Source organism: Columba livia, unplaced genomic scaffold (assembly GCF_036013475.1).
Source record: "Columba livia isolate bColLiv1 breed racing homer unplaced genomic scaffold, bColLiv1.pat.W.v2 Scaffold_203, whole genome shotgun sequence".
In the NCBI taxonomy this organism is placed as follows: Eukaryota; Metazoa; Chordata; class Aves; order Columbiformes; family Columbidae; genus Columba; species Columba livia.
In genome coordinates this window covers 220972-235093 of record NW_027043184.1, presented here as the reverse complement: position 1 = coordinate 235093, position 14122 = coordinate 220972, and the positions used below count along the sequence as shown (strand labels likewise).

The following is a 14122-nucleotide window of genomic DNA, read 5'->3' as shown; positions in this document are numbered from 1 at the left end:
ACTGGGGCACCTCATGGCCTCCTTGCACACCCCAGTAAGGCTGGGAACGGTCACACCATTGTCCTTCACTCAGCACCACACAGCCCACATCCCCTGCCCCAGGAAGAGCCCTGAGCAATGTGTGAGGGACAGGATCTGCCTTCCCAGGGGCTGGGGGTCAGGCCTTGGCCTCTCTGCTTCATCCCACTAAACCAGGGTTTTCTCAGCACCTCAGCTGCCTGCACGCTTCCCTTTGTTTATCTGCCATCATGGCCTCCAATTCTCTGCTCTAACGAGTCCCTGGGGAGGCTTTGCTGGTACTTGCCCTCAGTGGAACTCATTAATACTTCAAGGAACTTAGTACTTTTTTCTTCTGGCTTTGACTTCTGGAAAGGTTTGTGCAGTTTCCTCTCAGCACCTGAGTGATGTTCAAGGACTCAGCACCCAATGCACCATGGGGCTCATTACACTCAAGAAAGGTCTAACAAACCATGTCTCTTCTTGTAATGTCCTTCCAATCTTGTATAGTTAATTAGAGAGTTTTCTTTGTGTAATTATGGAGAAAGATTTCAAAAAGGTTCTGATAAAAAATGTCTTTCTATTGTAAAGGGTGTATTTTAATCCTTTTCGGTTTGGAGAAGATGCGATTGCAGCATTATCTGATGTTGATCCAGGGTCTCTCCTAAGGAGGTCTGGACTGGCTGGAGATGTCCCTTGAGGTCTCACACCGTGTGGACAACCTTGCTCCTCACCTCCCCAACCCCATCGTTTCTCTCATTGGACCCTGGGCCTTGCATCCCTTTTCCTCACACCAGACTTCACTGCAGTCTGCAGCTGGATGTGCCAGCTCCTTTGCACCAGCTCCCACCTGCTCTCCTTGCAGACCCAAGTGCACACAGGAAACAGGGACTTTGCTTTACCCTTGAACAAACAAAACACAACTGATGAGTCATGATTAAAAGAAAACACACTCCTCAACTGTACACCAAGGACAAGCTGCCACCACTGAGGTTCACCTTCTCCAAGGCAGAACCATGCAAGAAATGTTTTAGACAGAAAGGAAATTATAAAATAAACACAATAAAAGAGTTGGCTAAAGACAGAATTAGACAGACTAATGAAAGACAAGGAAGCTTTTAACTCCTTGAAGCTGAAAGCAGCAACCGGGTTGTTGACAAGTGTCTGAGTGATCAAACAGTAAGAGGAAGGGAAACCCAGAGAGCAATCGCAAGTGTTGTATGCAGATCAGCTGCTGGAAATGGGACTTCAGACATTGCCAGTTCAGTCAGGGCAGGAGGAAATACCTGGAGGATGAGGGAGATGAGATGCACAGATAACACAGAGAGTGCTGAGAAGGCAAATGTAGTGGAGGATCAGAAGTTCTCCTCTCGTTCTTAATGCACATCCTGAAAAGTCTCATTTTGATTTAATGGGAAAACACTGATATTTAGAGTATTCAAAACAAAGGAAGGAGAATTACAACACCAACAACGTTTGATGTTTAAAGTTGCAAGAACACATTTCCTCCACTCTACATCTTTCAATTGGATTAATTTTCCCTCCATTTTTAAGAAATGTTCTCTAGATTTCTATCCTACCAAACCCTACAACATTAAGAAAGATAATCCTTGTGTCTTTCAGAGTTGAAGGCACCAAAGTATGCACAGCCATGGGCTGTCAGTGCCACTTTTTACCCTTGGCACACAGTGAGTCATGCTGGAAGCTGTTGGCCACTCTTGACTGATGGAGGAAAGAGGGATAAAAAGTTTAATTGAACTGTTCTCTTTTTAGATGGCCATGTTGACAGTGATCTCAACAGACCTGTGTTGTCTGTCTTTCTATGTTGTCATAAGGAAAAAGTTATATTTATGTGTTGGTAAATACATAGTAAAATGTCTGTGTGTCCAGTAACATTTCCTACCAGCACTCTCCAAGGAAGAATCTTTCTTTAGAGCAATTGCTGTTTTGATATTGTCTTTGTCACCTGTCCCCTGCCCCACTGGCCACTGGGACCAGGGTGCCCTCAGCCGCCTTCCTTGTGCTGACCATATCTTTGGAGAAGCCCTCCTGGGTGCCCTCCCCTTGCACGGCCATTTCAGCCACTGCTCAGTGTTGGCTTTGCTGGCTCCATCCCTGCACCCCCAGGCCAGGTGTCTATCTGTCTGTCTGTCTCCTGGGCAGCCTGTTCCCCTCCAGCCTCCCTGCACGTCCTTCTGCTGTTTGATCTCCTAAGTCAGGGGGTCCCTGTTCATCCATGCTGACCTCTTGCCAGGCCCTGCTGGACTCCCTGGCCATCAGGTTGGTTTCTTCCTGGGCTCTGAGGACACTGCCCCTGAACAGGGACTCACAGCCTGTTTGTTCTCCAGGACAGCCAAAGCAGATCCTCCAGTAATGAAATCAGCTCTCCTGCAGGACTGCACGCTTGTTCTGCAGTTGTCCTGCTTCTCCACCATCTCATGGTCACTGCAGCCATGGCTGCTCTCATCCTTCAGATCCCTGGCCTGATCCACCTTGCTGTCAGTAGGAGACCAGCCCTAGTCAGCTCGTCCATGTTTGTCTCAAAATGCTGTATTCCACACCTGCAGGAGCCTCCTGGGTTGCTTGTGCCCAGTGCTGCTGCCCTCCCAGCAGACCAAGCCATGGTCCAAATTGCCATGTAATTGAGGACCTGTGACCTGTGAAACCTCCTCCAAACCAAGGCTCTGTGCACACCAGGCTCCCCTCTGCACAGAGCTCATCTCCAGCTCCTCATCCACCCGCCTGCCTTCCCAAGGAGCCCTGACCACCCCTGGCTGCCCTCCCACCACTGAGCTGTCCCACCAGGGCTCTGCAGTCCCCATGGGGAGCACGGTGCTGCCTGCCCAGCAGAAACAACAGTGCTGGGTGGGAAAAAGGAGAGGCAGGTGCAGGGGAAGTGTCTGGAGGTTGGCTGTGAGGTGACCCCTGGTGCCAGAAGAGGATGATGCAAGGTGAGGTGTCATGGGAGGGAGGTAGATTTTGAAGTCACATCTTTGGAAACAATCCAGCTGGGCACGTGGTGAGTCTGGCCTAGTGATGTCACCTGGATGCTGGAAAACACACCCAGCAGTGCTGAGAGCCTGGGAGACGGGAGACGCAGGAGAAGGGGAAGATGACACGGCTGGAGGTGGGTTGTGATGCCACTTCTATTGCAGATACATGGGGTAGATGTAGGCCAAGCAAACATGGCCGGATTATCACTGGTGAGGTTACCTCATGACAGCAATGTGATTGGCCAGAGTTAGGCAGGTATGATGAGGTCATCAAGGACACCAGATGGGAAGGCTGCAGACAAATGACCGTGCCCCTGGTGAGGCCCTGCCCTGGGTCAAACCACCTGTACATGCCATGGGAAACTGTGGGACCTGCGTGAGAAGCTGAGGGATGTGAGGAGGGACCAGCAGTGTGGGCAGCTCCGTGTGTCCCAGCTGGGCCTCACAGGTGGCTGTGGATGTGACCAGGTTGGCCAAACGGCACAGACGGGAGCACTTCCCACAGTCTGGGCAGTCAAGTCTTGCAAGGCCATCAGTGCTTGGAGGAGCCACCAGTGATGCCGCTGAAGTCCCGGAGGAACAAGGCAATGGCATCCAAACTATCAGATTTGAGTAGAGGTGGAAATAACCTGGGCCCACTGGGGAAAAACTAACTGATGATGGTTATGAACTGGGGAGGAGACTGGGGCAGAGAAAGCTGGATTGTGGAAGAAGCAGCCTGTGGAAGGGGGAGAAGGATTCAAGGGACCAGCTGCCCATGGGGAGGTGGCTGCTCAGCACTGCTCTGGCCGAGCCCCCTGCCTGATCACCATGGTCTGTACTGCTTACTAGACTGGTTTCAGCTGGGATAGAGTTACTTATCTTCACAGCAACTTGTATGAGTCCATTTCACATTTGTGATGGAAACAGTGTTGATCCCACCCCATGTTTCAGTCATTGCTGAGCAGTGCTTGCACAGTATCAAGGATTTTTCTGCTTCTCACACCAAACCCACCACCATGGGGGCCGGGGATGCACAAGAAATTGGGAGGGGACATGGCTGGAACAGCTGAACCAAACTGACCAAAGGAATGTTTCACAACATATGATACCATAGTCAACAATAAAATCTGGGAGAGGAAGGGAGGGGAGGACATTCGGAGAGATGGCGTTTGTCTTCCCAAGTAACAGTCACGTATGATGGAGCCCGTCTTTTCTGAAGACAGTTGAACACCCTCCTGGCAATGATGCAGTGAATGAATTCCTTAGTTTTCGCTGACTACATGCATAGATTTTGCTTTACCTATTAAACTGTCTTTGTCTCAACCCATGAGTTTTCTTTTGTGTTTCCCATCCTCTGCACCATCCTGCTGTGGGGCAGTAAGTGACAGACTGTGTGGTGCTGAGCTGCCTGTCAGCGTTAAACTACAGAACTAATTAAACTGCTCCTGGCTCTTTGCTGTGTGAGTGGGCTCACTAGAGTGTGTGTGTTTGGGGGTGATGGTATGCACCCATCTTCTTGGTCAATTCTAAGAGGCTAGCAAGAAGGAGGAGGGCCCCAGGATCTGGAGAAACCCAGGGTTAGGTTGGCTAAATGGGTAATATCTCTGAGTCTGGGCTGACCCAAACCCCAGGTCCACACTGGAGGGACCACAGGAGCGTGTGTGAGACTGTGGGTAAGTTCTACCTGGGATGTACAGACCACTCGTGCAACCTTCACACCAGACCAGGGAGAACTGGACACGGTCAGTACTGTTGCTCATGGTTGTGTAAGTGCTGCTGTTGGTGTGGTGGTCCTGAAGGTGCTGTTGCCTGTTGGAGCTGGTCTGCGTCAGATTGTCTGTGTCCATCTTTGTTTCCCTGAAGATACCTGGTTTAGTGTGACAAAGAGGATTTTTCTCTGGCTGTTTTTGAGGTGAAACTCCTGGGCTTGTTGTTGATATCAGCTTTAAAACAACAGTCAAATCTAGAGGAAATGCAAGGGAGAGAGATCATTTTATTACAGAGAGGCAATGAAAGGAAATAAAGAGGATAAAACAATAAATAGAGTACAGGTCTGCACTGGGATACAGTAGAAGTCATTTCTGTAGAGTCATTGAAAGTTTATCAGCATCAACAAACACCCATGAAATCCCTTTCCTAATGGACTCCTTGAGCTCCTGGTTCCTCATGCTGTAGATGAGGGGGTTCACTGCTGGAGGCACCACCGAGTACAGAACTGACACCACCAGGTCCAGGGATGGGGAAGAAATGGAGTGGGGCTTCAGATAGGCAAATGAACCAGTGCTGACAAACAGGGAGACCACGGCCAGGTGAGGGAGGCAGGTGGAAAAGGCTTTGTGCCGACCCTGCTCAGAGGGGATCCTCAGCACGGCCCTCAAGATCTGCACATAGGACACCACAATGAACACAAAACAGCCAAAACTGATTAACAGACTAAACACGTTAAGCCCAAGTTCCCTGAGGTAGGAGTGTGAGCAGGAGAGCTTGAGGATCTGGGGGATTTCACAGAAGAACTGGCCCAGGGCATTGCCCTTGCACAGGGGCAGTGAAAATGTATTGGCCGTGTGCAGCAGAGCATGGAGAAACCCAGTGGCCCAGGCAGCTGCTGCCATGTGGACACAAGCTCTGCTGCCCAGGAGGGTCCCGTAGTGCAGGGGTTTGCAGATGGCAACGTAGCGGTCGTACGACATGATGGTGAGAAGAGAATACTCTGAACCAAGCAAGAAACAAAAAAAGAAGACCTGTGCAGCACATCCTGCATAGGAAATGACCCTGGAATCCCAGAGAGAATTAGCCATGGATTTGGGGACAATGGTGGAGATGGAGCCCAGGTCGAGGAGGGCGAGGTTGAGCAGGAAGAAGTACATGGGGGTGTGGAGGTGCTGGTCCCAGGCTATGGTGGTGATGATGAGGCCGTTGCCCAGGAGGGCAGCCAGGTAGATGCCCAGGAAGAGCCAGAAGTGCAAGAGCTGCAGCTCCCGTGTGTCTGTGAACGGCAGGAGGAGGAACTGGGTGATGGAGCTGCTGTTGGACATTTGCTTTTCCTGAGCACGGGGCGCTGTCATGAGGAAAAAAAAAAAAAGACAGTGAGAGTCCAGGGCAGAGTTCTCTGACAAAAATCAAACGAACTCCCATAGACCCTCCCCTGTCACACACAGACACTCTTGTGTTTTTCTAGGAGCACCTTTTTCAGCACTGCGGGTGCAGCCCTGCTTGGGGCTGGAAAATGTGCAACCAAGAGCAGGGCCTCTGCCCATGGGCCATCGATAAGTCAGCCCAGCTCTGCAGAAGTGGGGCCACAGGAACAGTGGGGACTGTCCTGGTTCTGCTAACACAGAAGGGCTGTCAGCACTTGCTTTCCCATTGAAAGGGAACAGAGAAGGTGAAGGCAGTTTAAGAGTTGAAGGTTTTTTTACACCTCCCCCCATATTCACTGCAGAGTGTTGCTGGGTGTCAGAAACCATCAGCATTTCTGCTGCACTCAGGGAGAACAGAGCGAGTCCTGCGAGACCAGAGGTGCCTGTGGGTCAGTGCAGAGTGAGGGCAGCTGCTCTGTCCCTCTGTCTTGCTCCAGCTGCCCTGGGCTGGCACCTTTCTGAGATGGAGGGTGATCACACTCCCATGTTACCCTGAAAAGCCACCAGGCACTGCTGAGAGCAGAGGGATCCACCTCAGACCATGACAGGTCTCACCCTTTCCTGAGGTCTCAGCAAACCACATTTAGCCCAGGACACACACAGCTCATTCCCCAGCCCCACAGACTGCATTGCCCACAGCCCACAGGTCAGAGCAAAGCTGGGACACGTGTGCCCATGGACACACCTGCAGGAAAGGACTCACAAGCTCAGGCTGTGACTCTGCAGCTGAAACTGCCATCCCCAGAGAGCCTGACAGCAAGAACAAGATCCCAACAGCAGTGACCCAGAGCAGGGGAGCAAGAAGGAAAATGCGGTGAGGGTGGGTGTGAGAGAGGCCAGGGCAGAGGCAGCCGGGCACTCAGACAGCGTCACCCTTCCCCAGCTGTGCAGCCACCTCCCAGACACCAACACTGCCGGGCAGCTGCTCTCAGCCCCTGTGCTCTGCAGAGGAACTGGAGCTCTGGCTGCACAGGAGCTGCTTCATGCCTTGGAGCCCCCGGCCCTGAGGGCAGAGGCTTTGCTGGGTGGGACAGGAGCCCAGGGGGCTGCTCAAAGGACGTATCTGACCTGCAGGGGATCACAGGCACTTTTCTCTGTTCTCCCTCCCCTAATAATTCCGGGTTTGGTTTCCTCTCCTTTCTGATCATTTCCCTGCTGCCTGGAGATTCTCCCCTGGGAGGTGTTTCCCTGTCCATGTCTCTTCCCTGTCAGTGCTCACAGACCATCCCACCCTCTGTGCCCTCCCCCTGGCCCTACAGATCCTGCCTGTTCACAGAGCACTGCCTGGGGTCATCTTCCTGTTTGCAGGCTGGAAAACAGGACAGGTCAGACTAAGGCTGACAGGTCCAGCCAAGGTGATGCTGTTTCTGCATAGGCAGAGGAGAGGCAAGGCATGCCAGGATTCTCTTGAAGACCTACTGCAGTTCATGTGTCTCAAGTATTTGTTTAAAATTAAGAACTGCCTTAATCATCACCCATTCCCCAGAGTAGGAGACTGACAACACAGACTCAGGGAGGTTCCTTATCTTTGTAGTACTCTTTGTCTTCTTCTCCTTGAAACTCCTCTTGTCAATATTCTGGAATGAGCTGGAGCTGTGAGCAGCCCCGACCCACGGAGAACCCAGCAGCAGAAGGACCCTGCCCTGCCAGGGGTCGCTCGTCCCCCCACAGCTTCTCCCCTCAGTGTTGCTGGGATCTCCCGGGCAGGCTGAGCGCTGACCCTGGCAGGCGGCAGAGTCCCTGCCCGGCACAGCCCTGGGGTGCAGGGACCCTGCTCTGCAGGACAGCCCTGGGCACCCCTGCCTGCACATTTACATTTACACCCCACAGCCACCCTGGGGAGAACGCAGCATTCACGTCTTGTCACTCTGACAGTGCAGAAGGCAATCCCTGCTCTGCAGCACATCCTCTCCTCTGATCAGAGAATCTCTGAGAGCTGTACTTACATCTCTCGCAGGCTCTGCAATGTGACAGCTTTCTGAGATCCTACCATGATTTGCAGATGCAATGCCCTGCAGCCACAGGCTTCATATCTGAGAGGATTTCATTTCCAGTGAACTCTCAGCATCCTCCCAGCCCAGACTGCGTTTCCCTCTCTGTGCCTGGCTCCCGTGCCCTCGGTGCTGCAGGCAGAGCCCTCAGCCCTGCTGCGTGTGCAGAGGAGCTGCTCCTGGGCAGAGCTGTCTCTCTGCAGCGCTGCCGCTGCCATGAGCTCCCTGTGTCCCAGGAGCCCAGCCCAGCTCAGCAGCACAGAGCAGCCCTTGATGTCCCTTTTTCTGTCCCCTCTGGGCTCCTCCAGGTGTCCCTCAGGCTCCAGGGGCACATCCTTTGAGACAACCTATAGTAATCAGTATTGTTAGTTGTGTCTGCTCTGCAGAGATACTTCTTGCCAGCATTGTATTCTTGCTAGTAAAAAGTAAATTGGTATGAGAATATTCCAGGTGTGGTGTCCCCAGGGCAGAGCAGAGGGGCAGGAGAACCTCTCTGGCCTACTGACCACCCCCTTCTAACCCACCCCAGGTACCATTTGCTTCCTGGCCACAAGGGCCCAGTGCTGGCTCATGGTCATCCTGCTGTCCCCAGGACTCCCAGGTCCCTTTCCCCTACACTGCTCTCCAACAGGTCCTTCCCCAGCTTACACTGGAACCTGGGGTTCTTCTTGCCCAGATGTAGGACTCTACACTTGCCCTTGTTCTATTGCATTACATTTTCCCTGCCCAACTCTCCAGCCTGTCCAGGTCTCTGATGGCAGCACAGCTTCCAGTGTCACCACTCCTCCAGCTTGGTGTCACCAGCAAACTTGCTGACAGTCACTCTTTCCTCATCCAAGTCACTGATGAATTTATTGAATAATACTGGCCCCAGCACTGCCCCCTGAGACACTGCACTAGATCCAGGCCTCAACTGGACTCTGCCCCATTGACCACGACCCTCTGGCTTCTTCCCTTCAGCCAGTTCACAGTCCACCTCACTACCCAATCATCCAGACCACACTTCCTGATTTTAGCAGAAGGATGCTGTGGAAGACTGTGTCAAAGGCTTTACGGAAGTCAAGGTGTTTTTATGATTATTTGTGCAGAAAGGGCAGTCACAGGACAGCACCCAATATGGCAAAACTGATGCCGAGTGAAATGCCGTAAAGCCCTGGTGAGTTCCCCCTGTGTCTGTGTCTCTCCTGGAAGGAGTCTGTCCCGAGAAGGGGATCCAGCTCCTGCCACTCTCTGCAGAGGCACATGAGCAGTGTCCATCACCTGGGGACACAAAGGGTGATGTTTGCCAGACCACCCTTCATCTCACCACCAAGAGCAGGGACGGCCCCCTGGGCCTCCTGGGCACAAGGACAGCCTCGGGGCCAGCAGCACCCCGAAGTCCTTCCTCCAAGGAGTGCTGGGTGCATGGGCAACAGACGGGGTGGGACGCTGGGGGCCCATGTCACCTCCGTGTCACAGTGTGACCAGCCAGCAATGCTGAGGTCACAATGCCCCGGGGCAGTATAAAAGGGAGCAGTGTCCCGTGACTGCTGCCAGAGCTGGCCTGGAGGCAGCCTGAAGACATTGGAGAGGAAGTCCTTGAGGAGCCAGTGGAATCCCTTGACAGGGTCTGAAGGAGGAAGAGCTGGACGAGGCAGCTGGAGTTTCTCCGCTGCAAGGCCATCTCCCAGCTGGGCAACCTTCCAGGTTCATCTGATGGATGATCATCCTTTTCATCTGGATAGCAGTAGCCAAATGAAGGGAATGCCTTCTTGAGGAGCACTGCAGAGCTCACCGTCCTGATGGAGTGGGGAGCTAGGGTCAGCAGCTGTAGGAAGTGGAATGCAGAGTGGTTTGAAGGGGGCCCGGTGCTCTCCCGGCCACCAGAAGGTAGATGCACCGTTGGCACAAAGTGATGGAGCGAATGGCTAAACTGGGCAAGGTTCCAAGTGTTTGTCAGGGATTTCCCCAGCATGTAGTGCTAGTGAAAAGAGGGGGAAGGAAAAGAGGGAGAGAGAAGAAGAGGGAGAGGGAGAGAGAGAGAGGGAAGAGGTGAAGCAAGAGGAGAAGAGAGAGAAGAGAGAAGAGAGGAAGAGGAGGAAGAGGAAGAGGAGGAGAAGGAGCAAAAGGAGGAAGAGCAGGAGGAAGAGGAAGAGGGAGAGGGAGAGGGAGAGGAAGAAAGAAGAGGAGAGGAGAGGAGAGGAGAGGAGAGGAGAGGAGAGGAGAGGAGAGGAGAGCAGAGCAGAGCAGAGCAGAGCAGAGAAGAGAAGAGAAGAGAAGAGAATAAGAGAAGACATCATCATCCTATCATTCTATCCTTCTATTATTCTGTGGTCTTCTGGGAGGCATGACCAGCCTGTGGGCCGAGGAGCCAGGTCTTGCTCAAATGCTCAGGGAACAGCCGATCGCCAGTGTTGGGGTCAGGAAGGAATTTTCCCCCGGGGCAGACTGGCCCTGGTCCCCGGGGTTTTTTTGCCTTCCTCTGCAGCATTGAGCATGACCACCTGTCAGAGCTCCTCTGGGCCCTTTTGGCTCGGTTCATGCCCACTGCTCTTGCCCTCCAAGGCACCACTCGTGCCCTGGCTTTCTTGGGATATTTCTCCAAGGGCAAGCTTGCAGCAGGAGCCAGCTCTCCTCCTTCTCCTTCTTCTATTAAAATTTGTAATTTTAATAAAATAAATATAAATATTTTAAAAAAAAAAATTCTGTTTCCAGTTGTATCCTTTGTGTACGTGTCCCTGAAACTGTTTTTGGATCTAAAACCTCTCTGGCATTTCAGTCAAACAGTCACATCTTTATTGGACTCCTTGTGAGCGTACAGAATAGAGCAGCACAGCACAGCACAGCATGGTTGTGCTCAGTAGCTGTGCCTGGAGCACGATGAGCTCTGAGCCAGGCCTGAGGACTCCATCCAGGAGAGCCGCTCTCTGCAGGGCAGGGCCCAGGCCCGTCCAGGAGATGGGGCAGAGACAGGCACACACACCTACAACATGGCTCAGGCAGGCACCAGAGGTCCCAGGCTGAGCTGAGACACGGCCCCTGGGCCCCTGCAGGAGATGGTCCCCAGGGAGGCCGGTCCCAGCCACTGAGGCCTTTGAGCACCCCAAGACCCTGTAGACACGGATGGCTGGCAGCTTTGGAGACTGAGTCTTGGCCCAGATGGACCTTCTCTCTGATCAGGACTTTTGCTCTCAGATTCTTTTATTTAGGTATGTTTTTTCCAAAGCAAGGATATCAGGCATTACTAAACAGGAGAACACGGAGAAAAAGAAATCCATGTCACACACCACACACTATCCCATGTGTGTATGAGTTTTGATGCAAATGTCCAAAATGGCAGCAGCTTCCTTACTCTTTCAGTACTCAAAAGAGTATCTCTTAAAGGCTTTCCAGAAGTTCTGAACCTCTTCCCACCAATCAAGGTAGGCAAATAACTCTGAGAAAGGTGCAAGTCACACAGGAGGTGTGGAAGGTTTACCCTGCAGCTGAAGTGCATTTTGCATCCCCTGTACAGATGGCCAACTGTGGATCTTGGTTTGGGTAGAAAAGGGAACATGACTGCAGTAGCAGCAATGGACTCTTTTTGCTCATTTGGGAAGAGTCATCATTTGCCTGGCTGTGCTTTGGGAATGGATTCAAAGCGAGTCTTATTTCCATGGCGGTCTGTTGGCACTGTCCAGCGCAGCCTATGGCTCTGGTCACACTTGGGATTTTCTCCACGCTGCAGTGGTTGAAACCATCCTGTTATCCCCTCAGAAAAGGCTTTGTGAGCCTGGTCCTCCTCGCTGTGGGGCCTCATGGACATCAGCTCTGGTGCAGAGAGGGGACAGCTACCAGGGCTCTTCTCTTGGTTGCAGGGCTGGTTTCTGCCATGACTGCAGTTGTTGCCATCATGATTTCTCTGCTGCAAAGGGCCCTGCAGCGGACAATGAGGGCAGCATTTTTAGCACAAATACAAAAAGGGGGAATTGTGGGAAACTGCAGTGGGTCTGTGGAATCCTTGACAGAAAATGTGAGAGTAGAGATCAGCCTTGAGATATCAAGATTTACCCTTGAGAAGGATGGGAGTAAAGGAGTATCCGGAGAGAGGAGAGATGTACCCGTGAGAGAGAAGGGGATAGAAGAATAACATGGACGATAGAAAAATTAACTAATGAGATGTTAGTGCTGTAACTTGTAACCAATGGTGAAAAGACACATGAACTGGTAGAATTGTATAAAAATGCACTTGCAGCAATCAATAGCATCTATTACTTTCATCTTGAAAGAACTTGGTCCATGTCGTTTGTCCGTCTCAACCGCGACACAAAACCCCCTGGACAGTCTGTGTGTCACAAACCCCATTGGACAGTGTGTGTGTCACAAACCCCATTGGACAGCGTGTGTGTCACAACCCCCCCAGACAGTCTGTGTGTCACAAACCCCACCTGGGCAGTGTGTGTGTCACAAACCCCATTGGACAGCGTGTGTGTCACTAACCCCATTGGACAGTGTGTGTGTCACAAACCCCCCCGGACAGCGTGTGTGTCACAAACCCCATTGGACAGCGTGTGTGTCACAAACCCCCCTGGACAGTGTGTGTGTCACAAACCCCCCTGGACAGCGTGTGTGTCACAAACCCCCCTGGACAGCGTGTGTGTCACAAACCCCATTGGACAGTGTGTGTTTCACAAACCCCATTGGACAGTGTGTGTGTCACAAACCCCCCTGGACAGCGTGTGTGTCACAAACCCCATTGGACAGTGTGTGTGTCACAAACCCCCCCGGACAGCGTGTGTGTCACAAACCCCATTGGACAGCGTGTGTGTCACAAACCCCATTGGACAGCGTGTGTGTCACAAACCCCCTGGCGCAGGGTGTTTGTTGGCGCAGGGGGTTCTGTGCAGACTTTTCCTGCTGTGTGCAACTTGACTGCGAGCCAACCACTTTATTCTATAAACACGACAGTCTGGGTGAGCCACTGTGAGCTCTCCCTGCTAAATCAGTGAGCTGTGTGGCAATGCTTTTACTCCTCACAGCTCAGCGGATGAGCCCAATTTCAGTCTAATATTAACCATTTAACTTAAGTAGATGAGTGCTAAATATAATGAATTCTTTAGAGATATAAGGCTGTAGGATTTTTAATATACTCTTTGCTTCATGCTTCCCATGCCAGGTAGACACTCCCAAACTTGCCCTTCCCCAGCGGCCACCCAGTCTCAAAGTCATCCAGCGTGAAGGTCCGTCTGCAGGGCGGGGGGCAGAGACACACGATGGTGGGGGCACCCCATCATAGGGGGACACCCCATCATAGGGGGACACCCAGCACCTGCGCCCACACATAGTCAACACCAACCCCAGTGTCACCCACCAATGCCCAGGGGTCACAGGACCACCGCACTGTCACCCATGGGGTCTCAGGGATGGCCCCCACTGTCATACTGGGGGTAGCTGGGCCCCCCAGTGCCACTCAAAGTGTCGTTGGACCCCACACGATCACCTCAAGGTCCTCAGGACACCCCACAGTGCCGCCCACCATCACCCAGGGGGTCTCTGGGACCCCCCCACTTATGATACTTGGGTTCCCAGGACGCCCCCACGGACCACAGGACCTCAGGACCTCCCCACTGTCACCCCACGGATCCCAGGAGCCATGCTCATTACCCCAGGGTCCCCTCAGTGCCACCCACCATCACCCCAGGGGGCCCCAGGGCTCCCTTCCCCCCAACACCCACGGAGTCTCTGGGACCCCACACTGTGGTCCCCAGAAGATCCCCAGGAGCCCCCCGCTGTCACCAGGGGGTAACTGGCATCCCCCAGTGCCACCCAGTGGGTCCCTGGCACCCCCTCCCCCATCCCCCCAGGGTCTCCAGTGTCCCACATCCCCCCAGGGGTCCCTGTTACCCCCAGGCCCCCCAGTTCCGCCCCCACCGTCACTCACTGGGCGGGGGAGAGGCCTGCAGGGCAATGGGCTGCAGGGGTGCAGCTCCTGGTGGGGCAGGCTCTAGCTGCGGTAACCCCCACACACACCCTGGGGGCCCCCGAGGACCCTCCCGTGGGACAC

The 14122-nt window shown here is 53.1% G+C and overlaps 1 protein-coding gene across 1 annotated transcript; it reads right to left on the bottom strand.

The window, feature by feature from the left end:
* Positions 1-5047: 5047 nt before the first annotated feature.
* On the bottom strand, positions 5048-6007 carry LOC135577967 (olfactory receptor 14J1-like). Its single transcript, XM_065048120.1, has one exon. The coding sequence runs from the start codon at positions 6005-6007 to the stop codon at positions 5048-5050; it is 960 nt and encodes a 319-aa protein (XP_064904192.1).
* Between the last annotated feature and the right edge of the window lie 8115 nt (positions 6008-14122).

Coding starts and splice junctions, on each gene's coding strand:
- LOC135577967 (XM_065048120.1), bottom strand. CDS start 6,007: ATGTCCAACAGCAGCTCCATCACCCAGTTCCTCCTCCTGCCGTTCACA.